The 24,247-nt window shown below is 45.5% G+C and overlaps 3 protein-coding genes across 19 annotated transcripts in view; 2 read left to right on the forward strand and 1 right to left on the reverse strand.

Moving 5' to 3' along the window:
* Window positions 1-18: 18 nt before the first annotated feature.
* LOC6728648 (baculoviral IAP repeat-containing protein 6) lies at window positions 19-19,604 on the forward strand. 10 transcript variants are annotated; one of them, XM_016177036.3, is made up of 33 exons: window positions 19-475; window positions 1,597-1,907; window positions 1,964-3,026; window positions 3,130-3,876; window positions 3,942-4,776; window positions 4,843-5,063; window positions 5,124-5,345; window positions 5,631-5,927; window positions 6,009-6,423; window positions 6,486-6,907; window positions 6,967-7,205; window positions 7,260-7,371; window positions 7,460-8,888; window positions 8,948-9,216; window positions 9,279-9,454; window positions 9,513-9,998; window positions 10,077-10,194; window positions 10,404-10,475; window positions 10,795-11,579; window positions 11,647-11,905; window positions 11,966-12,189; window positions 12,246-12,363; window positions 12,421-12,651; window positions 12,714-12,898; window positions 12,956-13,491; window positions 13,559-14,022; window positions 14,080-15,432; window positions 15,557-15,835; window positions 15,892-16,506; window positions 16,561-17,392; window positions 17,449-17,917; window positions 17,986-18,414; window positions 18,483-19,604. In XM_016177036.3, the coding sequence occupies exons 1-33, from the start codon at window positions 256-258 to the stop codon at window positions 18,975-18,977; spliced, it is 14,928 nt and encodes a 4,975-aa protein (XP_016035290.1). In that variant the 5' UTR covers window positions 19-255; the 3' UTR covers window positions 18,978-19,604. The 10 variants fall into 10 exon arrangements, with proteins under 10 accessions (XP_016035290.1, XP_016035293.1, XP_016035291.1 ...); XM_016177039.3 differs by having other exon boundaries at window positions 15,590-15,835; XM_016177037.3 differs by having other exon boundaries at window positions 9,282-9,454.
* Window positions 19,605-20,025: 421 nt separating this feature from the next.
* LOC6728655 (solute carrier family 23 member 2) lies at window positions 20,026-23,544 on the forward strand. The gene is made up of 4 exons (XM_002103959.4): window positions 20,026-20,194; window positions 21,133-21,752; window positions 21,963-22,479; window positions 22,544-23,544. The coding sequence occupies exons 1-4, from the start codon at window positions 20,162-20,164 to the stop codon at window positions 23,093-23,095; spliced, it is 1,722 nt and encodes a 573-aa protein (XP_002103995.1). The 5' UTR covers window positions 20,026-20,161; the 3' UTR covers window positions 23,096-23,544.
* The window catches only part of LOC6728657 (serine/threonine-protein kinase par-1), a 44,375-nt gene continuing 43,251 nt past the window's right edge, over window positions 23,124-24,247 (reverse strand). For all 8 annotated transcript variants that reach the window (XM_039295174.2, XM_016175095.3, XM_016175090.3 and 5 more), the window contains one exon: window positions 23,124-24,233. In XM_039295174.2, coding sequence (XP_039151108.1) covers window positions 24,179-24,233 — 55 coding nt within the window. In that variant the 3' untranslated portion in view covers window positions 23,124-24,178. The remainder of the gene's footprint in view (window positions 24,234-24,247) is intronic.

Below are 24,247 nucleotides of genomic sequence, written 5' to 3' on the forward strand. Positions count from 1 at the left end.
ATTTACTTTGCTGACTTGACGTGGCCACACCCACTTACACTCGCGCGCCCCCTGGGCACTCGATTAATTTTTGACATTCACAGGCGATTGCTAGCAATCGAATGGCAAACACATCTGTCAGAAGGTAGAAGAAGAAGAAGAAGCAGAGAGCTCTGTTTGCAGCCAATTATTTTCCGAATTGAATTGCGAAAAAAACCCTACAGAGTATCCCAACCAGAAGCAGGAGCACACAAATCGCAGCGGCGCACCTCCGGAATGGCCACGGAGCAGCATCACCAGCAGCGCGTCCTCAAGCAAGATGGCTACTTGGATTTGGGCGACTGTAATAGTGCTCCATCTCGACCATTCGAGATGCGCAACGTCGTCTACCATCCGCAATTAAATGTCCTTTTGCTCTTTGACAACGGAAGCACGGTCAAGGTCCTGGACGCCAATTCCGGAGTGATCCTGCAGACCTATCAGCTCAGTAGCAATGGTAAGATTTCCGAGGAAAAAGAAAATTACACCTATGCACACACGGATGGGGCACACTCACACTGGCGCACGCAAATGTCAATACAGTGGAAAACTGCGAATTAGAACCCACACAGCGAAAAACAGCAATATATCAATAGTCTTCTGGTTCATCGAAGATCTGAATTGGCTGAATCATATCTATAGAAGAACGATGTAACACCGATTTGTAGTAGGCATTTCGAATTTGTGCTAATCATGTATGGTCTTAAAAAGAAACATTAATTAACAAATTTCAAAAAGTATCATATTAATTACAACGCTGTTTTCTGGGAAACTTCCAAAAGACTTAAAATTTTTATTTGTTATTGAAATTTCCAATTAAAATTTGATTTGATAATTACATTGAAAATGCTAATGAATTCGCAGACACTAAAACGATATTGTATTGAACACTATTTTTATTATTTTTCATTAGCATTATACCGGTCTAGTTGTGAATTCATTACAAACAAATTTCAATTGTTTGCCTGCTAGGTCCTCATAATAGTTTTGCAGTCGTTATAGCAATGGCTCACTGTATTGCATTTCTATACGTAATTGCCTTGCACTTGTCGGCTTGTTTGTATGTGAGGCTGTGTGTGCTGGCAGTTTTTCGTGTATGCGTTTGTCATCAATTTTTAACAAAAGCTCCGGGAAATCCTTAAATGGAGAGTGATAATTCTATCCAATCCATGTGGTTCGTCATGGGAGCTGAAGCCTTATGTACTGTCCTATCGCAATGCGTTTGTTATTGCTTGCGATTAGCCGCTAGCAGCACGCATTTTGTTTTTGTTTTGTTTCTATTACGCAGTTGTTCTATTCAATGGCCCCATTCGCCCCCGCTGCCCATGAACTTGTGCCATGGAAACGATTTTCGGAAAAGTTCCGGTCTTCAATTTCACAGATATAGTCCCGTAATCTACAGGTTCCATTTCATAATGAATTAGCGTTTGGAAAGGATTTCCGTCCGTGACTTATAAGCGCTTATTAAACATTTATAGATTAGAATTAATGCATGGGCACAGGAACCACATGGAATCGGAAAGAATAAGTCACATTCCATTTCTAATGTTTTCTTTCGTCTGGGTTTTCCTCCTTCAGGCGACAGCATTGTCAATGGTCGATATATGCCTCTGCAAGACAAGATATTGTTCTGGGATGGTCACAATCTCGGATTGCGCGGCGATTATAATGGCGTGCTGTTGCTGGACACCATTCTCCAGCCACCAATTGGCCAAAACGACGACTACATCAAGCTGGAGATCATCCTGTCCGAAGCGATCATCTTTCAAAACTGCATAACCGAACTGGAAAGTGAGGGCTTGGAGTGCCCCTGTGACATAAGCAACGAGCTAACTCAAAAGATCAACCAGGCGCAGATGAATGCCAAGAAGGGCATTAAGGCCCAGCGGGTATTTAGTTTTCTTATACTTCGAATTTTTCATACTAACAGATTTCCTCGTTTCAGTGGAATACCATATGTCTGGAGGTACCCTATTCTAGCCTAAAGCTAGTATCCAATAATATGGTTATCCTACTGAAGCGGCTGGAGCGCCACATTCCCGTCTTGGCCATCGCCTCCGCCATTAATGAGCGTCTGACCGACATGATGATGGGCTCCCGCGTGCCGGATTTTGGCTGGAACTTTAGCAATTTCCAGCGCGTACTCATGCATTCGGAGGCAGTGCGACGCCAGACGTTCGAGAAGTGGCCCCATATGGACTACAAATGGGCTCTGCCCGATCAGATGGCTCAGGCCGGATTTTACCATCAGCCATCTTCATCTGGCGAGGATCGCGCCATGTGCTTCACCTGCAATGTGTGTCTTGTGTGCTGGGAGAAGACGGATGAGCCGTGGAGCGAGCATGAGAGGCACTCACCACTGTGTCCATTTGTCAAGGGCGAATACACACAGAACGTCCCGCTGTCCATAACTTACGCCACAAATCCCGCATTGCCAGCACCAGGACTAGGGTTCGATATCATTTCAAACAGTGATTATGCGAACGTGCTCTGCACCAGTTGCTCGCAAACGGGAGAGTTGAGCGTGTGGAGCATTGAACGCCATCTGAAGCTGATGCACAGCTTTCATGTTCCGACACTGCTTAACTACGTTTTCGAGGAGAGCTTTGAGTGGGCTCGCGTTACTGCCATATGTGTGCTACCGAATGCACGAGCTCGCACCAAGGTGAATTATGTGTACTCGGCGGCTAATTATGGCGGCACAGGAAGCAGCAATGGAGCGGGATGCAACTCGGGATTGAATGCTGTATCTGGTGGAAAGTTTGGCAGTGTGAATGCCCAGCATATCACCTCCACGTCCACGCTTCGGGCCGGCGTTGTTGGATCCAAGATTGTTCTGGGAGTCAGCGTGCGCCAGAGCAGCGGAGAGTTGGCCCTGCGCATGGTAGTGCTTAACATTGTGGAAGTGGATCGCAACAGTGAGACCTCAACGAGCGGCAGCAATGACAGCGGCAGCGTCTCAAGCGGTGGAGGCCAGCTGATGAAGTCTTCTTCTCCTATGGTCAACGGTATGATTAGTTGGAATTAAAAATTTTGTACATTTTTTGCTTTTGATAACCCTGTATAAACTGAAATCATCCTATTATAATTAAACTATTTATTTCGCTACAGTGTCCGCTGAAAACAATGCCACAGTGACCCAAGTGAATCTTGAGTCCAAAGATGATGATAACAAGGCTATGACCCCATACGAGAAGTTCGCCGACGGCTTCGATAGCAACGGATTTGTGTCCGCTCTTATGACCTACAACAAGAATAATGGAGTTAGCCAAAACACCGACGATGCCTCAGCCCTGTATGATTTCGATTTGTGCACATTGTCCCAGATTCTGGATCACAATCTGGAAGAGCCACTCAGTTTGATGGTGGGATCATCGAATACGGTGAATGTCAGCAATATTGGCATGGGCAACGAGATTAATAAGCTGGTCGTGGATGTGGAGATTACTCACCAAAACAATAATAACAATAACAACAACAACGAGTCGAATTCCCTGGGCGGAAATTCCTCTAATAATAACAATAACATCATGATCAACGGAGGCACTAACAACACTATCGACAAAATGGCAGCCATCGAAGAGATAGATTGTGTAGTTGAGAGCTGGACAAGTGTGAAGCGCATGAACGCTTTAGATGGTGCCAGCAGTGGGGTAAACGGTGCGAACCACATGGCCCAGGAGGTAATCGAAATCGCCGAAATTCTTCCGACTACTCCCAAGTGCAACCAACTGCTGGTCAAATTGCTGCGTACCAAGGCGCCGGAGGCAGAGGGAAGCAAAATCATCATGGCCACCGTGGCCAAGGAGGAGGAGGAAGAGGATGAGGAGCAGCGGACAGACGAGTCAATGGAGACAGGTACGAGGGAAATCGCTCTCTTAATTGTTACAAATAAAAATGAGTTACATTTTTCACCTGTTCAGATAACAACGCCGAAGGGAATGTAGCTGCTCAGCTCTTAGTGTTCGACTACGATGACACTGAAATATCCAACGACTACACCCTGGCCATGACTTTCAGTAGGGCCAAGTTTCCCAAGCAACTCTGCATTCTCCCGCACTTCAACTCCTCTCCAGAGCATAAGGATGCCGGGTCCATATGTGTGGTGTGTGCAGATGGCACCGTGGAAATATATTCTCTCGCTGACTTCCAAGGCACTATGGTGATCGAGGAGGAAGGCGAGCACTTCGAGTCTGTGGTTTATTGCCGGAACTTGGATAGGCTATGCTGTTGCTCTCGACAGGGCGGCCTGCTCTTCTACTCGCTAAGCGAGGGGGAGAACGATTCTGGAGACGAACTTCTGGAAATGGACGATGACTGCAGTACCACATTAACACAGGCAGCGGACGTAAGTGTTACGGATGGCGGACGCCAATTAGGCGGAACGGATCTACTGGGCAAGACCCTGCTCGCCAACGAATCTATTTGCATGGATGTTGGCAGTGAGGCAGCTGCAATCCCGAACTCCTCCAGCGCGGCTCAGGGTGCGCACGTCCAAACTTCGCCATCGGCAGCTTCCGCGCCATCCACCAATGCGAACCTGCTCGCTTACAAGACGGCTGACCTGACACTCGAAGACCTAAAAGTCTTTTACGCCCTCACCCAATTCGATGATAAACTAACCGTCTACTCAGCTGAAGTGCCCAGTTGTTGGAACGATCTCGGGCAGGTGCAGAACCAACGTAAACAGTCCCAAAACATGCGACATGGTGGCGATGAACGAGATTTCACTCGCACCTGGCGTCTTCACAACGATGCGTAAGTACTTAACAGAATTATTAATGGTTATATGTATTTGTTAAACAAATCATTTTTAAATTGTAGAACCACCTGGGACGAGCACATTATAGAGATTAACTTGGCCCAACCCGTATCTCTGGGGCACATTGATCTAAAGTTTACGGTTTACCAGCAATGCTCAAACCCTGCAGCAATTCAGGTTACGTTATTGAAACAAAATAACAATGGATTTGGGTACAGAATGAAGGGACCTCACTCCAGTTATAAGCCGAATGTCATCGATGACAACATTGATCTCTCATATAGTAAGTTTAAGCACCAATAGCGTTAGCTGTTTCTTAACAATGTGTCTATCTTTCTCCTAGTTGCCAACGAAAATCCTGTGCTGAGTGAGGAATATTTACTAGCCCACAATGCGGAAGTTCTGGCCGGCCCCATTGAACTCTCCTCATGCATTGATCTGTGTGATCAGGGAGGCACCGCCACGCTCACATCCCCAAAACTATTTAAGACCCGTACTAGAAACTTCTTGCTCCACATCAAAACTGTGTCGGATCCGTCGAAAGATGGGCAGAACAAGACTAGAGGTATGTAGGCTGGCGATAAAATGTGGTCTCGGTTAGAATACATTACCCTTGTTATTGGCTTTCTGTATACCTATTCTAACCTAACTTTTGTTTCTTTTTCCATTATAAAGAAACAAAATATTTTCTATTTTTTTTGGAGTTGATGTCCTTTTTATTTCCATATTTATATTTTTTACGTCAATTGAATTTTGAGTCGGGTCAGAATTAGGGTCCAACAGCGTGCGTTGCGCCTTTTCTGCAGACAGTTTTGAAGTCGTTTACAGTCCTCATCGCCCCATTTTGCAGATTCACCAACGCGGCACAAGCGGCCGCATCATGTTGAGGGATTTGTGGAACGTAACAAGGTCTCTAAAAACCCCTTTAATGTGGCAAATATATTCAATGTGGTCAAGACAGCAGTCCTTGAAGTATTTCCAGCGGCAAAAAACGCTTGCGTTAAAATTATTCAAGTAAACAAACCCAAGACCCAAGAAAATGAAAAGGTATTTGTGGCGAAGATCATTAAAAACAAGACCCAAAGCCAGTCAGCTGCAGTTGCTCCCTCTGTTGGACGCAGGCCCGAGCAACTGCCCAGTAGGGAAGGTACTTCATGGCGTTGCATTTCATTCTGATGGTCCAGAAGTGTTATAAAATGTGTCTTATTCTTTCTGTTTTTGTTTGTAGGTTGCGACTGGTTACACGAAATATCCATCAGTGTGCGTGCTGTGAAGTCTCACAGTCGAATCAGCAATGGACGGATGCAGCGCATAGCCATGTTGGAGAGCAACGTGTTGCTGGTGCAACTACTGCGCATCGCTAGTGATCCGGCCTCCAGCCCGTTGGCCAAGAACCTATCACTTGATATACTCAATTGGATTTGCTTCATCAGGCTGAACCGTTTTCGTTCACCCAAATCGGAGCGCCTCAAGGACCAGATTAATAAACAGACAGCAGCTAACATCCAAGATTTGCTTGCTCAGCAGTTCGAGTGCATTTCCCTGGCTGAGAAGCATATCGAGCAATTGCTCCGGAACTGCGTTATCTACAGCGAACGTAGTACGGCCCACAAATGTGTGAAACTTCTAATCATGTTGACAGAGTAAGTAACAACACGTGTTTTATCCAATTTCCAATGAAAATTAACCATAATATAAATTGCAGGGGTGCAACCAATCTGCCGGCAGAGGTGCAGGTTCACACGACGCTGGATTACAGCTTCAAAGCGGCTATTGCCAACACCTTTCCAGAGCTACCGCGCGCTCAATGTGGTAGCGTTGTTCGCTGGTATATGATGCTCACCTGCGCCACATCCACCGCCGAGTCCCACAATAGCATCTCTGAGCAGGCGATCAGTCTGTTAAAAGGGATTGCAGCCGAAATCGACAAGCGTTGGGACCCCCACTGTGCTCTGTTATGCACGCGATTCGGGCTCTACGGGTATCCATTTGAGCCGGAAATCTTTGATTTTGACTTCCCCAACGTCAGCAGACAAGGTCCCGGTTCATCGGTTTCCAATGTGATACGCAGCAGTCCAACAATTCTGCCAGTGACTGGTCTGGACATCAAGCGATTAAGCTCCATAGGTAGCATTCTAAATAATAAAATCTGCGACTTCAGTTAATAGCAACATTTTTGTTTGCAGATGGCGTAGACTTCCGCACATTTCCATATCTGATCCGAGGAAAGAGCATCAGTAACCAACTGCGTGGGTTGTTAGAGGTGGTTCAGCTCCACTTTACCTGCGTTCAGACTTCCGAAGCTACTCGTATCGACAATATCGATAGTGTGGGAGGGAACTCTGGTGCCAACGTGATAATCGAGGATGTTATGATGATTCCAAAGCAAGTGGTTTCTCCTTTCAAGGAGAAAGGAGAGGAAATGGTATACCAATAATTAGTGATAAAAAAGTTAAGAATTTAATGTAATATTTTCTAGCTCAATGATTTGGTCAATGATGTGGAGTGTCTGGTAGAGGAAATGAAGGAAAAGCAGGAAAAGGTCGATTACGATGCTTTTGGTTTGGTCAATGGCTTCAAAGATAAAACATGTAAGTAATTTCCATTAGGACACAGAAATTTTTTTGAAAAACTACTGATATATTTATGCATAACTTATATATCGACCTATCTTTTTAGCAGGGTCTTCGTTAAACTCCGTTAAACAGACCTTAAAGGGGGAGGTTAAAAAAGAAAAATCAGTCATAATGGACAAATTAGCTATTGCAAAGTTTTTACCGAAGTTGTCGCTACTTGAGAGCTACATGCAAAAGAAGATAAATGAGCACATTTCGTTCGATGACTTTGGCAAACTGGACAACTGGGACGGTAGCACAACGCCGCCATTTAATTTGGAGGTGGAAGCTCCCATCGTATGCTCTGAGGCTACTTCCGAATCAAATATGTTACAACAGACCCCGTCAGCAGGTGGTAACATACTTGACGATGGCGCGGATAGCGAAAAGATCACTGAGAGCCTAAATGCCAATCCTGGCCAGCCGATTGCCTGGCACAAATTAATCACGCCGCCGCCCAAGCAGATGATCGTCATCGATCGCATGCATTCGGGTGCAAGGCGATTTGTGGTTTTAGACTTTGGACAGCATATTCTTCTAACAGATTTGGTGATTCCCTCCTGCGATGAGTTGACTTCCCTTAATATCGACATATGGAGTTTTGACGAGGAGACCGATTGCACGCGGTTGGTGCAGGTGAATGACATTCAAACCAAAACGCTTGTACTCAGCGACATTCAGCCGGCCCCAATTTGCCGTTACCTAAAGTTGACCATAATTGGTCGTATCGGCATGTCGACCACAAAGTGCAAAATACCATTGGGACGTTTCTTCGGGCACCCAGTATTGCTGGAGCACGACGGATATGGTGACCAGCTTATGAAGTACATCAAGCATCCCACACATAGCCTTCAATCGCAAATAAAGTCGCTAAATGCACTGTACGAGGATGTCCACTGCCGTTATAGCTTGGCTAGCTCCAAGTTGATGGATCTGCTGGCTCCCATGAGAAATAGTGAACTGTCCAATGTGGCTCATCTGCAGGCCTTTATCAACAAGCAACGTGAAGAGGAGCTAAGTGGGCTGGAAAACAACAATAAGGTCGTTTCACTGTACGATGAGTGCATGCTTCTGCAATATCAGATCAATGTTATACGTAACGTGGTGCTCCGTTTGGAACGCGCTATTTCCCCTAATTCTCTGACGACAACGGTTCTTCCGGGACAATCTATTCCTGTAACCGAGGATATCCTGCGCGCTGCCTCGAGGGACAAGTTGCGTGTGCTTAGTCTGAGTCTGGTGGAGGTGCTCTTGCACTTCTCCATCGAGTATGGAATCAAGAACATCCTGCCCGTTCATCAGAGATTCAATGCTGCCACGGCGAAGGCGCTTTTCAACGCACTGGTTGTGTACGGTGATGCCCAGCTACAGTTGGCAACATGCTCCTTGCTTGTGCGTATGTGCTGCTTCCAACCGTGGTGGGGAGACTTTCTCGCTGACACCTTCTGCAGCCTATTCTCTGCCCAGAACTGCAAGGCCTTCCCCCAGGACCGGTTAGTACTAAAATCCTTGATAACGACTAAGACGAAACTAATTTTCGATATTGTTACAGCATATTCTTTTTGCTCACCTACCTGGGACGTCGAAGCATTGCTATGGGCGCCTGTCGATCCATAGTAATAGATGCCGTGCTTAAGACGCTCGTCAAGCTGTTGGCCCCCATCTCACCGCACTACAAATTCCAGTCGGAGCAGCCCAGCACGTCGGCAAACGCTGCTGACCGCAATGCAGCAATGGGCACCACATCTGATCTGCAGCTGATTACCTGGCTACTTCTGTTTCTCTCAGTGTGCCTGGATGACAACGAGCGCAAGGATAAATGTAAGTGCAATCAAACGCTGCCTTTTATAGAATAATGAAAAATAATATTTAAAAAATTGCAGCAGCAGCTCGCTGGGACTTCATGAGCTGCGAGGGCGATTTTACTAAGGCCAGACCTAGTACCACTCCCAACATCAAACAGCTGCGATGCTTTAAAAAACGCATAATTCAGCAAAACAAGTACTTGGCGCAGCCTTACGCTGATTGGGGAAAGAAGATTTATATGATACAGAATGAGGTGAGTTTACTCTTCACTTAACACTTCATTTTATATTAATTATTGGTTTTATTCTTAGCATCCAGGCATTTTCATGGAGCTGTCAACGAAATCAAAGGGCACTGGACCAACGAAGTCGACCTCAACAAGTAGCAAGATCAATATGGGATCCTCCGGCCTGTGCGTGGGTGGTCCTACAAGTTCGAGTAGCAATACATCAAAAAGTGCGGCTTCCTCATCCTCCCCTAAGCATCAGGCTGTGCCGGGTACCGATGGCGAACGCGACAGCAACTTTGACAAGGGATTAAAATCACTTCGAATGGACAACATTAAGGTGGTTATTCGCGGTCTCTTTGCCCTGTTACTTGAAATGGACTTCGATTGCAATATGGACCAGTTTTTGCTCACTTGCAAAGTCATAGCCCGTTTGGTGGCTGCATGCAGACCGTCCGTACAGCTGTGTAAGATTGTGACCACCGCGCAGTTGGAGCAACTTGTACGTCTATCCGTGTGGAATGATCAGCAGCAGCCCTGGGCTGTTCATGCCATTACGTGTTTACTGCAAGTAAGTGCAACATCGATTTCATCAAGCCATCTTGACAAAAGAACAAAACTAATAAACTATATACTAATAATTTTGCAGGATCTTTTGGATGCGGACAAGCAGTTCCGGGACAATGATGTCACACCCACTAATGACACGCCCCGTACAATGGAAGCTGCTATCCAGGAAACACGGGATCTTTTCAGCGACTATACTTGTAAGTACCAAGCTTCCTTAGTTAATCTAAATGCTTCTATATTTATGAAATGATCAAAATCGATTATTTTATATATGAATACGATACGTGTGAAACATTTGCAGAGGTATTCATTTCTTCGGCTTGCCCGTAGATAATTCTTTCCCCGGACATTGTTTACCCTAATCAAGAGTTGTAAAGAATTTCCAATGAATTTTTCATACTTTTAGCCACTGCTTCCTCGTGTACTGAGGCACTATTTGAGACGCTGATGCCGACAGCAAGAGAATTTTATCAAGAGGGTAATCAGAGTAATTTTCTTAACCATAGAACCCAGCCTGGTATATATGCAAGGAGTATAGTTCGATGGCCTGACTACCACATATTCTGTGTTTGGGGACCGTAACTTTTTCAAAAATAATTTAAGCAATTGAAATCAATGAACTAAGCAATATAATATTAATCATTTACGGTTCCTGGTACAAGAATATTTTTTCCCATTTCTACGCTTCATTTTTGATTTCCATTACGTATGATTTTCCTCCCCGTGTCCTCCAATTTTATTGTAAAACAATGAGAACAATCATATACTTTATCATATACTCAATTTTTACATTACAGCCGTCAAATATAATTATCTTCCTTCATTAATTGAATGCGATGACACGGAATTCGATGAAATGCTAAATGACATTGACATGATTGAAAGAACGAAGCCAGTTACCAAGAAGGAAAGTAACGCCCTGTCCAAGAACACCTTCAATTTCTTCTGCAAGTCTATCTCGATTGCACTGGATTCACGATTGGACGTGGGTCTGGAATTGCATGTAGAAACGCAGCTTAGAAGGCTAACAAATCGCACCTCCCTGGATCTCTACTCATCCCTTCCTCAGGTGTTGACCAATGAGTTTGTCTCTCCACCACCTGAGGCTGCTCCTTGGCCAGAATATTTGACTCAACTTTGGTCAGGCACGGAATACAACGGTCGCAATACTTATGTGATGTTTAAGAAAGTCTTTGACTCCATCCTGGCGGACTTGCACTATGAAGACACGTGGGTGCACTTGGAGCAGGTGCTGCAGATGTGGCTCACGCTAAATTGCGAGCTCTCGGACAAGCCATATACCAGTGGCATCACTCACTCGGATGTCCCAAAAATTCCGTTTGGAGCAAATGCGGTGCAGGGATTGCTCCTGGCTTTGGCCTGGCACAGTGATATAAAACTGCGGACTTGGTGCCTGGGCTTCCAGTGCCTGTTTCTCGCTTGCAACTCATTGCCCATCGGAGAGGATGCGGACTGTACGCGTATCAACGAGGCTATCGTGAATGATGAAAACTTTGAGAAAGTGCTGCTGCGGTTCTTTTCCGGTTATGGCATGAGCTCATCTATCATCACCAACCGATGCGTAAGTTATTTAGCTGATTTCATGGTACAACTGAAGCGGCTAACAAATTGAATAAATATTTCATCAGGCTGGACCTACTATTTGCAAGCACTTGCATGATTTATTGCTCTGGCTGCACAGCAAAAGCGAGACGAGTGGCATTCCTTGCAAACGTCGACTCAAGGATATTTTGTTGCATGTTGTGCTCCAGTTGGTGCAGCCTGGTGGCTCTATTAGCAACCAGCAGGGCCCAATTGATGCTCAAAACCAGCTGGTTCGTGATCTACTTATGATTCCCCATGATAAGGGGGACCTCAACATTGCGCTTAAAATCACAGAAAGTGTTTGTAAGTAGTAAAGGTTATTTCGCTGTATACATTTTTATTGAGCTCTTATTTTTTCATTAGCTTTCCTGGTGTACAACAACATATCCAATGGTGAGAAGCTACAATGTCAGCGTGGAAATGAAAACAGTCCAGTTGGCAACAATTTTAGCAATTTGTTTGCCAACGTCCTGGGATCAGAAAATCCCAGCAAGCAGAATGCGGCAATTTGCGACAACTCACTCATTATAAATCTGCTGAAACTATCGTCACACATGGTATTGACGGAGATGCCCCGGCAACCAAGTGTATGTTCCCGTACAAAATGTTATGAAACCAATCACATTTGCATATTTTACTGTAGGAGGTTACCATTCCCGAGGAGGAGGAACTTTCCAATCAGAGTCAAACGGATGAGACTAAAGCGGAGCAGTTAAACACGGAAGGACATCGCAGCAAAGTGCCTTGCATTGCAGATTGGGGTAGGTTTAAATTGATTGTGCTTATATATATTCCTTAATTAAAAACTCCCATTTTAGTACTCCGCCATTTCCCCACAATGAAGCGACTTTTTGGAACGCTTTCCCAGTGCTCGACAAACACCTTCACCATGATGTCCTCTGGCTGTTTCTTTTCACCGAAGTCCAATATGATTTTAGATGATCCGCAGACAATTGCAGACGCCGTCTTTAGTTTGATGATTACCCTCAACGACAAGGCCTCGCATCCCCGACTTGTTGTGGCGCCCATTTGCCAATACCTTGAAGAAAGTAAGTCTAATTGTTAACTTATTTTGGTAGTCGTTAAATTCTGACGATTTTTTCACCTACAGCTACTATTCAAAGAAATGCAACGCTGCCGCGTCTGCCGCTGTCTGAGCCCTTCTTGTGGTACATCTCGAAGGTATTGGAGGTAACAGCGGCAGTGCAGACGTTCACCCAATTGGGCGGAATTCAGATTATATGTCATAACTTGGTGCGACTCAATAAAACTATCATCAACATGCAACCAGGATTGGTAAGATAACAGTCTAATTTGTTCCCTACAAATAATTACTACAGTGAACTTTGACAGATTTCTTTGATTATGCAACACTTGACGCGCAATACGCGCTTTAAGCGTAATAATCATGTGGCGGCAAGTAGTGCTTGCAAAAAGACAACGACTGGTACGGGAACAACATGTCCCACGTCAGCACAGCCGCCGAGAAGTGCTGCTCAGTACGATGGTCTGATCAACTTTGCACCCTTCTCCCATATTGTCTCAGAAAATGATGCGACACAAAGTGCAGAGGTACTAATTTCAAATCCAAATAATTCACATCGAAGACCGCGATCTCCAGCCTGGACCTATATGTTCTATCCAAATGAGACGCATGTGGATCTGACTATAACGTTGCCCACAGCGATTTTGCTGAAAGAGGTGCAGCTGGTGCCGCACACAACTAGTTTGGCATCCTGTCCGTCTGCGGTGGCTCTAGAGCTGTCCAGAGATTACGGCCTTGGATCGATCCCAGTGGGTGCTCCCATGGCCACCACTGGACTGACCTGCATTAGGCTAAAGCTGGCCAAGGCGGAGGTGGCCACCAGCATTGTTCTGAGGCTGTACAAGTAAGTTGCAACAAAAATCTTCTCGTTAAATTCTCATTTTATATGTATTCATTATTTCGTATTTTAGACCCAAGGACTGTGGAAATGTGGGTCTCGTACAAATAGCTGTGCTTGGTCAGACAATCTTCGGGAATCGCATGCATGGCCTTCGCTCACCGAATCCGTTCATTGACTCCTTAGCAACGTGCTCCTCGCCGGTGCAAACTGCAGTTTTAGCTGCAATGGATGCGGATTCCATGCTTGAAGATGATGCTTTTGCGAAGACTAGCATTGGCTGGGTTCGCATTCTGTCGCGCTGTTTCCATGTGGCCGCTTTACAACCAGACAGTAAGCTGGCTGATCTTATCGCCGCCTATCCGGCTGCATATCCCGGCTTTTTAGAGGCCTGCTGCTCATTGCTGAACATAATGCCAATGATTCCAAGTCTTGCACAGCAACACTTGGAGACCATTTTGTTAAAATTAAGTGCTTACAACCACGAGATCAGTTTGCAGCTTCTTAGGACGCTCCTGTGGCACACCACTCCGCAAGGTGAGTTTTTTGCATCCAGGAAATGTCCGAACTAATTCCAAAAATGTACTTTTACAGTTTTTAAGCTCTCCAGCGATTCGGTGTGCGATCTTATTTATGAAGTAGTTACCGGATCGACGGAGCACCTACTGGACAAACTACGCGTGCTTATCGACTGGGTGATGCAACTGCACGACAATTACAGCAAGCAGGCTCGCTGTAATAATCCACAAAGTGGATTCGTAAAGGTGATTGCTTCGATTCTGTGGAAAGTGCATACCCAGCAACAATTGCCTGAGTTACCGCTTCTCATTTCATCTTCGCTGTTCGAGACCTGTTTTGAATGGGTATCATCGCTGGAGCACGATGAGCCACTGAAGTGCAGTTTTGACTCCTTGTTGTGTGCATTGTGCTTCATTAAGCCAGAACTGTTTAACCAGCTGTTGGTCAAGCTGGGAGTAAAGCTGGAACCTCCAGCTCGAGGTCAGACTGATGACAGCAAAGTGCAAAGTGGTAGTGCTTGGTTCCGCCGTGAGGGTAGCGAAAACCTTAGTGTTTTGCTACAGCGTCCAACATTCCTAAAGACTCTAGCCTTGGCCTGCCAGTCCCCGGCAGCAGTTTACCAGATGCTGGACTCCGGACTTCCAAAGCTATTGGCCCACGGCATTAACGAGTATTGCATGCATCTCATGCCGGGATCGGAGCCAGTAGCTTCTGCAGCTACAGTTACTGTGCCGGAAGACGAAACATTAGCCAACAATCAGGCAGCCGCTGCAGCAGACGACGAGGATTCGTCTCTTACGGACTTTGACAAGGCCGAAGCAAATGTGGTTCATAATACTCCACTGCTAAGCAGCTCGAATGTACCCAAAGTGCTAGATTTCTTTGCCGAATGTTGTGCCGAAGGTCCAATGCGTGATTGGTTGGGGACAATGCAGGGCTCCGTATTTTGGAAGCCTCTGCTGCAGTTGCTCTGTAACACACATGCCGCCCAGTTCAGCAAGACTTTGCCTAAGGAACAATCGTTCATCCGCCTGGAGAGGGCTACAATCAACTTCTTCACGCGAGTTAGCGCATGCCATCCCGGAAACCAGGAAGTTCTTACATCGTTGCTCATTGGAGCCATAATTTGCAAGCCATTAAGATTTTCGCATGGAGTTCGGCCAACTATATCTGGATTTACCAGACAGATGGTTCTGCAGCTCCTCCTCGAGAATGAACACATCACAGTCTCTGTGAGAAGTCAGCAGCCCTTGCAAAGGAGGGATACCCTCTCCGCCATCTTAGGCGGGATTTCGAGTGGTGCAAGTACTAGCTTACCCGTAGCAGCCGTCAACAATCATCCGGCCAGGAGGAGCAGCGCCCACCACATGCTATTCACGGTGACCACTAGCACCACGTGTCAAGAGGTTATGCAGAATTGCGTTAATGGTGAGTTTTTTTTTTAGATAATACCCTTTATTTGTATCTGCCTTTGTTATTCGGTTTAGCCTACTTTTATTTTTTGCCTCCTAATTTAATTTCTTTATATTTTTTTTTTGTTTTGATCCCGTAGTGTTTAGTAATTTAGTTTATCAACAACCAACAGATCAGCGAGCTGGCGAGGCCTCTGCCTCGAGCAGTGGCGTATCGAGTGCAACTGCCAAATCAAGTGAGAGCAAAATGGAAAAGAGCAGCTTCCTTAACTTTAACAACGTAGAATCGGGTAGCATGGAGTTCCTTACCGTTGGTGCAGCTGTGGCAGCCAAGGACAAGCGCATAAAAGATGCTAAGAACCAAGCAGCCATGAACAAGGACAAGGAGACTCAAACCAGCTCAACGAACTTGGCTTCTAGTGAGTATTCGCTAGATTTTCCATAAATGCGTTATAAACAAAATAATCTCTTACAGATATATTCAACGTAGAGGAGTTCTTGTTGCAAACGGCGAATGCCGCTAGTGGAAACCGATTGGTAATACCAGAGTATTCTGATATTGTTCTAGCTGGAGATGCCACCATCTCGCAGGTTTTGGCCTCGCTTCAGAATGCAGGACATTCTCTTTCGACGCCCTGCATATCGTTTGATCTGGTACTTCAGCAGCGTTCTGATGACACAAGCGAGGCAAAGAAGACAAAAGCTGCCTGCACGGAGCCGTTGCCATCACCACTGCAACGATTTTCCACCAGTGGTGGTCTATCTTTACTCGCTCACTACCTGCCCACCGTATATCCAGAGCACTCAGGTCGCAAGACCACCTTGGTGTACAGCGAAAAGGAGAAAAGTCCGCCGCTCTCTGACTGGGTAAAGTTGGAACCGAACGACGAGATCTATGAGGATTTGGAGGACACTCTCTGTGAGCCAGCAGCTAAGCTGGCAACGGTCAGTTCGGTGCCTCAGCACTCGCTGGCCGCATTTGGATTATTCCTGCGCCTGCCCGCCTACTCTGATGTCTTGCTGCGAGACAAGATGCGGGCGCAGTGTCTTCTCCGCTTAGTGCTCGGAGTCACGGGAGATGGGGATGGCAGTACGTTAAAAGATTGGTCGATTAATTCATTAACTAACCCGCTCTCCGTTCCAGATGATATATACAGTCTGCCGCTGGCACCCTCCTTGCCTACATTACCCTTCGAGGTCTTCCGTCAGCTTCTTGATAGTGTGCCGTTGTCCACCGACGACGGTGTTTTGCTACGTCGCGTGGTAATCGAAGTGGGGGCCATGCACCTAGTGCTTAACTGCCTCGGAATTTTCTCGCATCAGTCGCACAACAACAGGATTGGAGCACCGATTAGCGATCCATCGCCAAGTGGAACAAGTAGTGGTAGCGGTACCATTGGCAATGGAAGTGGAAACGGAAGTGTAAGCGGTACCAAAACTAATGCACCAGAAGAGGCCACACCTAGTGCCACGTCGGACGACAAAAGCCACATGTACTGGGCCAAGGGCACTGGTTTCGGTACCGGTTCTACCACTCAGTCGTGGAATGTGGAACAGGCGCTACTTCGGCAAAAGAGCGAGGAGGAGCATGTCACAGTGTTGCTGCTTGTTCTGGCAAGTTACATAAATCCTGGTGACTGCATCCCAAGTGAAATGTGCGGAGAGGACATCCTAGCATATCATGATGTCAGAGATGTTACCGGCGAGTTGCCGCCCATCTTCCAAACCCTACTGCAGCAGTCTTGCTTAATTCCCGCCCTCAGCTCCTATCTGCGCAACGATTCAGTGCTTGATATCACGCGCCACATTCCGCTATACCGTGCCATACTCAAACTTCTGCGTGCCCTATCGCTGTCTAAGACGCTTGTCTCGTTGCTCCAACCATCTGCCAGTGGCAGTGGGGACAGCACGCCACCCATAGTGGAGTTGCTCACAAGCATGAAGACCTGTGTGGATACCTACGCTAAACGGTTAAAGTGAGTAGACGTTAGACTTTACAAAATATATTTTTTAAACAAATCCACTTTCACAGAGTTAACAAGAAGTCAAACATAAAGGGACAGACACATCAGTTGACCTTTAACATCGATGATGGCGACGATGAAGGATTAGCTTTGCTTATTCCGGATATCCATGAAACCAGTGTCCTGGTGCAAAAAACCACAGATGCGGATGCGCTAATCAACATGTTGCATACCAACGAAGACGGCAGCGCACAGATAGAGCCCGTGAGCAAATCAATTGAACAGCGCTACTTGGAGCTAATGAAGAAGCGCCAGTTCGATACGTTTGACATGATTGTTGAGTCGGACAACAACAGTTTCCGCTTTGTGGTCTCGCATCACTTCGAAAAAATGGTTCGGCTCGCCGGCGATCGTTACCATCCGTCACGGGTCAAGCGACTCGCCCAGGAGGCAGTTACACTGTCTACCAGCCTACCCCTCAGCTTTAGTAGTTCTGTATTTGTACGCTGTGATACTGATAGATTAGACGTAATGAAGGTATGTTGAAAGTTGTAGTTAATTGTTTAAAAGATTCATGTTTTGTTTTTATATAACAACACAAACAGGTACTCATAACTGGTCCGGCGGACACGCCTTACGCCAACGGGTGCTTTGAGTTTGATGTCTTCTTTCCACCGGACTACCCTAACCAGCCCATGCTCATCAATCTGGAGACGACGGGTCGCCATTCGGTGCGCTTTAACCCAAACCTCTATAATGACGGCAAAGTTTGCCTGTCAGTTCTCAACACCTGGCATGGTCGGCCTGAGGAGAAATGGAATGCACAGACATCCAGCTTCCTGCAGGTACTCGTTTCCATCCAGTCCCTGATCCTCGTTCCCGAGCCCTATTTCAATGAACCGGGCTTTGAAAGAAGTCGTGGCAGTCCAAGTGGTACAAATTCGTCACGAGAATATAATAGCAATATATATCAGGCCTGTGTGCGGTGGGCTATGTTGGAGCAGATACGTAGTCCAAGTCAGTGCTTTAAAGATGTAAGTTTTATTTTAAAAGTTTCATAAATGCCCAGCTGTACTTAACATGCATTTATCCAACACCAAAGGTCATACACAAGCACTTCTGGTTGAAGCGAGAGGAGATTTGCGCCCAGATAGAAGGCTGGATCGAGGAACTGGGTAAGCCGCAATACACCGAGAGGGCCAGTCGCACTATATCGTTCAACTCAATGGTCCTGCGTCGTCACTATCGCCACCTGCGTGAGGAGTTGTCGAAACTGAAGCCGCCACGTGGCCTAGAGGACTTGGATGCGCCCTTCAATCCCGTGGCCACGCTACCGCCGATGGATGTGTCCGCCGTGGCTCCTTCACTAGCAGCCAAGAATACCGTCCAAGCGGAACCAGATGATGCCATAGTGACCGATATTACCCAGCTCAGCGAGAATGCGGATGAATGCGAAGCTGATGGCGATGCCGAAGGCGATGGAGATGTGGACGATGGCTTTAAGGGTTTCCCACAAGAAGAGGGTTTGCTGACGGGCGAGGAAGAGGTCGTGGAAATTTTAAGTGATACGGAGAACGAGAGCAGTGTGTGGCAATAGATAGAGAAGGAAGAGCTGTGAATCTCCGGTTGCCCGAGGAGATGGATGTGAAATGATGCCCAGATGCTGCTTGCCTACCACATCTGCTCTGCCCTAGACATTTTTATTTATATGCTATGAGTTTTGTTTTACGGCTTTACTTGATTTAATTTTTGTAAGAGAGACTGCAACAGAACTTGGTGTGCTTTACTTAATGGAACCGTAATGATTAATGTTAAACAAACTACGCTAAGGAATTTCGCGCAGAAGAAGGCGTGCACACATACAAAATGCATACACTCCCCTCAAAAAGCATTGTCAGAAACTTTCCATCAAACAAACTGAATATCCCACTTCATACGAGTATGTATGAGATTATTGTATCAAACTTTTTATAAATGCTTATATGAAAGGATCTATCAATTTCTACAAGAATAACCCGTGTGTGTATAGAATAGAACGATCATGCAGGTCAATGAAAATATCACCATTATAAAACAGTTACAACAACAAAAACCACCAAAACTAAATTAATGTGTATTAAACTATGTATGAACGTAGTGATTTAGTTAAATATTTACACAAGAATATGAGCAGTTAATTTTCCAATTGAAATAAAATCCGAGGTATATTTTGTTTCCCCCAAAAGTATGCTGTACTGCTTTCAAATATTTGGGTTAAATGCTGATCATGAACATTTTCATGGTCTAACGAAAGAGAAAGATAAAATATACTACTTTATCACATTCGGCATGTTTATCTTTATGATGCCAACTTTGTCACTTTAATTGGGAATCATTAAATATTATAATCCCTTCGCGATGTTTTTTCGGTTGCTCAACTGAGATGGTTTTGTTTTAAGGTACTTTACTTTGGTAAAAACTGATTTTTTTTTTAATATCTATATAGCTATTTTTTCTTGGCACTTGAGTTGTAATGAATTGTGAATTGGCAAGTTAATTTATTTCACTTTCACCATGCCCTGTTCTGTGTAGAGAACCATTCTAGAGAGCACGAGTGCAATCAGATGCTCTTTAACCGAAGGCTTCCAGCTCTCTGCGATAAAACATTTCAGATTGATAGATCTCGCCATTGAGTCTCGGGACCTTGTCGCGATCGGACGTACAGCGGAATTGTTCGGGAGTCTTTTCCGTGCGTTAGCCCAATTAGTTTATGGCGGATATAAAGTGTGAGCTCGCCTGATCATGGAGCTGAACAATGTTACCATCGAGGACGCCGTAAGTCCAATGTTTCCTTGCATAACCATAATAACTGAACGCGTGGTTTTATGTAAGAGGAATTCACCCAATTGATCTGTTCCCATTTTGATTTTTATCGGATTTTGTTTTGCTTGGCACTTCTTCACTCAATTGCATTTCCCACTTAATTGTTGCCGATGTGCTATACATATGTGTTTTCAAAGGGTAAGACGCTGAGATAACACCCAGCAATTAACAGTTCATTCACAAATTATTTTCTCAACGATCTGTGGCAGTAAGTAACTGCCAATCGAAACGATTTGTCATATTTATGCGGCGCATTCCTATCGGTCCGCAATGCTGGAGTTGACAACAAGCTTATTTATTAAGTACCACCACAGCTCATCAGCTATTAATTTATGGTCTGATTAAAATCACTGATCTCAACAAGCTGAGAAAAAACCGGCGCCCGCGATCGCAGCACTGATACTAACGCTCAATTAATCACGATTGGAGACCAGAGCCGTCAGTCAAACTCGGGCCAAGATTAAATTCCGCCCCCCATGGGGCGTGTTAAGCCATATTGTTATGTTAATAAATTCACAACTTTAATAGCAAATCTCATAAATAAAACAATGAATTTTCCGTACTCTGCAATTATACAATAAAATGGGAGAATATCTCTATGCCCGATACTAAAAACCACTCATTTGCATAAACAAATAGATATTTGCATTAAGAAAATATAATTACACTGATCAATAATATTATTGATTTTACTTTGAAGTATTAATTAATTGATAGTAACAAATTGAAATTGTACGATGCCCATTGATCATCCTTTTACAAATAGGGAAATGCCGATTGAAAAAGGGATTTAATTAAAAGAAAAACAATTTATATAAAATAAAAACTGTAGTCTTTTGAGCAGTGCTTAGTTGAGAATAATTGAATGTTGAATATTGATTAATTTCTAGACAGATGCGTCCAAGTCCCACTCTCAAGCAGCTAGCACGCCTCCAAGTAATGAGAAACCCAAGCCGCAACTGCTCTACGCCATCAACGACAATCCCCCATGGTACCTGAGCATCTTCCTCGCATTCCAGCACTACCTGACCATGATTGGAGCCATTGTTTCCATACCTTTCATCCTGACGCCGGCGTTGTGCATGTCCGATGAGGACGCCAACCGGGGCATCATCATCTCAACGATGATTTTCGTCACGGGCATCGTTACCTACTTCCAGGCCACGTGGGGCGTCCGTTTGCCCATTGTTCAGGGCGGAACTATATCGTTCTTGGTGCCCACCCTTGCCATCTTGGCCCTGCCGCAGTGGAAGTGCCCAGAGCAGGCCGTAATGGATGCCATGGACGAGGCCGAGCGGGAGGAACTATGGCAAGTGCGTATGCGGGAGCTATCCGGCGCGATTGCCGTGTCCGCCATGGTGCAAGTTATCCTGGGCTACACTGGTCTGGTGGGGAAAATCCTTAAGTACGTAACTCCATTGACCATTGTACCCACTGTGTCCCTGGTGGGTCTAACGCTATTCGAGCACGCAGCTGAAACCGCCTCCAAGCATTGGGGCATTGCCGTGGGGTGAGTATGACTGATAGAAAGCACTATATCTGGGTTTAGCCCAGATAATTATAGTAGTTATTAATTAGATTTAATACGGACGAAATACTCGATTGCCAAAGTCTACCGTTTTCAATTAAAAAAGCATTAGTACCTATGATAAATGTTTAAACGTTTATAGAAATTTTATAGCTTATTAATCTGTTTTTTGTGTTCCAATCTTTCTTATAGAACCACTGGAATGCTGACACTCTTTTCGCAAATAATGTCGAATGTTCCCGTGCCAATCTTAGCCTACCGCAAGGGTCACGGCTTGGAGGTTCGCCAGTTCCAGTTGTTCCGCCTCTTTCCCGTACTGCTGACCATCATGATAATGTGGGGTCTGTGCGGCATTCTGACAGCCACGGATGTCTTTCCTCCGTCACATCCCTCTCGCACGGATGTTCGCTTGAATGTGCTGACCAGTGCAAAGTGGTTCTATGTGCCGTATCCGGGACAGTTTGGCTGGCCATCGGTTACGCTGTCCGGTGTGCTGGGCATGTTGGCCGGAGTACTGGCCTGCACGGTGGAGTCACTTAGCTACTATCCAACGGTGTCACAGATGTCCGGCGCCCACTCGCCTCCGCTCCACGCGATCAATCGAGGAATCGGTACCGAGGGTTTGGGCACTGTCCTCGCCGGTCTGTGGGGAGCTGGAAATGGAACCAATACCTTTGGAGAGAATGTTGGCGCCATCGGGGTCACCAAGGTAATCTATATAAAACAGAACCCTAAAGTTGAAGTTAATGGAAATATAAATATCTTCATTTCAGATTGGATCCCGACGTGTAATCCAGTGGGCTGCCTTGATAATGGTCCTCCAGGGGGTAATTGGAAAGTTTGGAGCCATCTTCATTCTCATTCCCGACTCGGTGGTGGGCGGAATCTTTTGCGTGATGTTTGGCATGATTATAGCCTTCGGGCTGTCCACCCTACAGTATGTGGATCTGCGGTCCGCAAGGAATCTTTACATACTCGGACTCTCCATATTTTTCCCGATGGTATTGTGCCGCTGGATGCAGAAGAACCCTGGAGCTATTGATACCGGAAACAAGACCGTGGACTCAACGTTATCGGTGCTACTGGGCACTACAATTCTCGTGGGTGGAGTTTTGGGATGCTTGCTGGACAATATAATCCCAGGAACGCCGGAGGAGAGGGGCCTAATCGACTGGGCAAACGAGATGCCCCTGGGCGATGACAATGTTAATGATGGCACAGCCACCGACTACGATTTTCCACTTGGCATGGATGCCATTCGTCGTTGGAAGTGGACCTACTATATTCCGTTCATGCCGACTTACAAGCTCCAGAAGCAAAGCTGATCGTGGGAAAAAATGCAAATAAGAGCCATTCAATTGGTGACTTGGTTTTTATTTATTTTTAGAAAACACTTTTCGTGCTCGCGCTCTAATTACAATTTGAACTTCGAATTCGGATGCTACCCAAAACTCTAGATCTATTATTTTTTGTTCCGTGTTTCTGTTAATTTGCTCTTTAAATTCGCTTATTGTTTGTTGCTACGATTACCTAACACTCTTCCGTTTCGCTACCAACTCGCATATTTTCTATTATTTTGCAATAACATCAATAGACCTAGCAAACGAAAGTTGTCGCTATTAAACTCTATTCAAATCTTGAAAACAATCCATCAGTTCTGTATAATGCAAAAAAATTGTTGTTAAAATTTATATAATAGAAATTTTAACGCATTTTCGGCGCGAGGTATCCTCACAAAAATAGCATAGAAAATACATATACATATATTGTGAAACACGTCTCTTGTTTACTTCCGGTCTCCCTTTTTCCCTATCTGTTTCCGCTTCCGTTCCGCTTACACACTTATAGATTAAAATCAACGTTTTATGGCTATTGGCTAAATCTAAAACCGCCGAAGGAACCAAGGCACAATCATTTGAAAATCGTATATATATATGCAAATGTGCATTATTGAGTCACGATCTATGGCTGAAACTCCGCTATATCCAAACTACAACAAACCTACGACTAGGGGCAGCGTTCAAAAGTCTGCACTAGAGTATAACTTTGGCTAAGTTCCATTAAAAAATTATCAAAAATCTTTATGCCTAAGTGGGGGGTTTGGTATTGGGTAGAATGGTATTGGGGATTTGGGATCGGATCGCAGGGAACCTCGAGGCTCCAGTCTAGAACTTGTGCTGTTCATTTTGGTGGTGGTAATGATGGTTTTGTATGGGGGCGGGATGAAGCTGTTGCTTCTTGGTGCCGCCGCTGCTGGCACGCGAGGATGACGATGAGGCTGTGGTGTTGGGCGGCGTGCTCATGGCCTGGCCATGTCCGTGCCCACTTCCGATTCCGTGGCCGGGACTCGTCTTCTTCCGTTTGGAGTAGTAGCAGAAGATGCAGAAGCCATTCTGCGGTGTGGTACATCAAATGTTTGTTGGACTGCGAGTGGCCGATGAAGTGCGGTAACGCGATCCAGATCTGGAATACATATC

This window comes from Drosophila simulans, chromosome 3R, assembly GCF_016746395.2.
Source record: "Drosophila simulans strain w501 chromosome 3R, Prin_Dsim_3.1, whole genome shotgun sequence".
Classification (NCBI taxonomy): Eukaryota; Metazoa; Arthropoda; class Insecta; order Diptera; family Drosophilidae; genus Drosophila; species Drosophila simulans.

Coding starts and splice junctions, on each gene's coding strand:
- LOC6728655 (XM_002103959.4), top strand. CDS start 20,162: ATGGAGCTGAACAATGTTACCATCGAGGACGCC. Junction 20,195..21,132: donor ATGTTACCATCGAGGACGCC/GTAAGTCCAATG, acceptor ATTAATTTCTAG/ACAGATGCGTCCAAGTCCCA. Junction 21,753..21,962: donor CATTGGGGCATTGCCGTGGG/GTGAGTATGACT, acceptor TCTTTCTTATAG/AACCACTGGAATGCTGACAC.
- LOC6728648 (XM_016177036.3), top strand. CDS start 256: ATGGCCACGGAGCAGCATCACCAGCAGCGCGTCCTCAAGCAAGATGGC. Junction 10,195..10,403: donor TCTTTTCAGCGACTATACTT/GTAAGTACCAAG, acceptor TCATACTTTTAG/CCACTGCTTCCTCGTGTACT. Junction 12,364..12,420: donor GCCTTGCATTGCAGATTGGG/GTAGGTTTAAAT, acceptor CTCCCATTTTAG/TACTCCGCCATTTCCCCACA.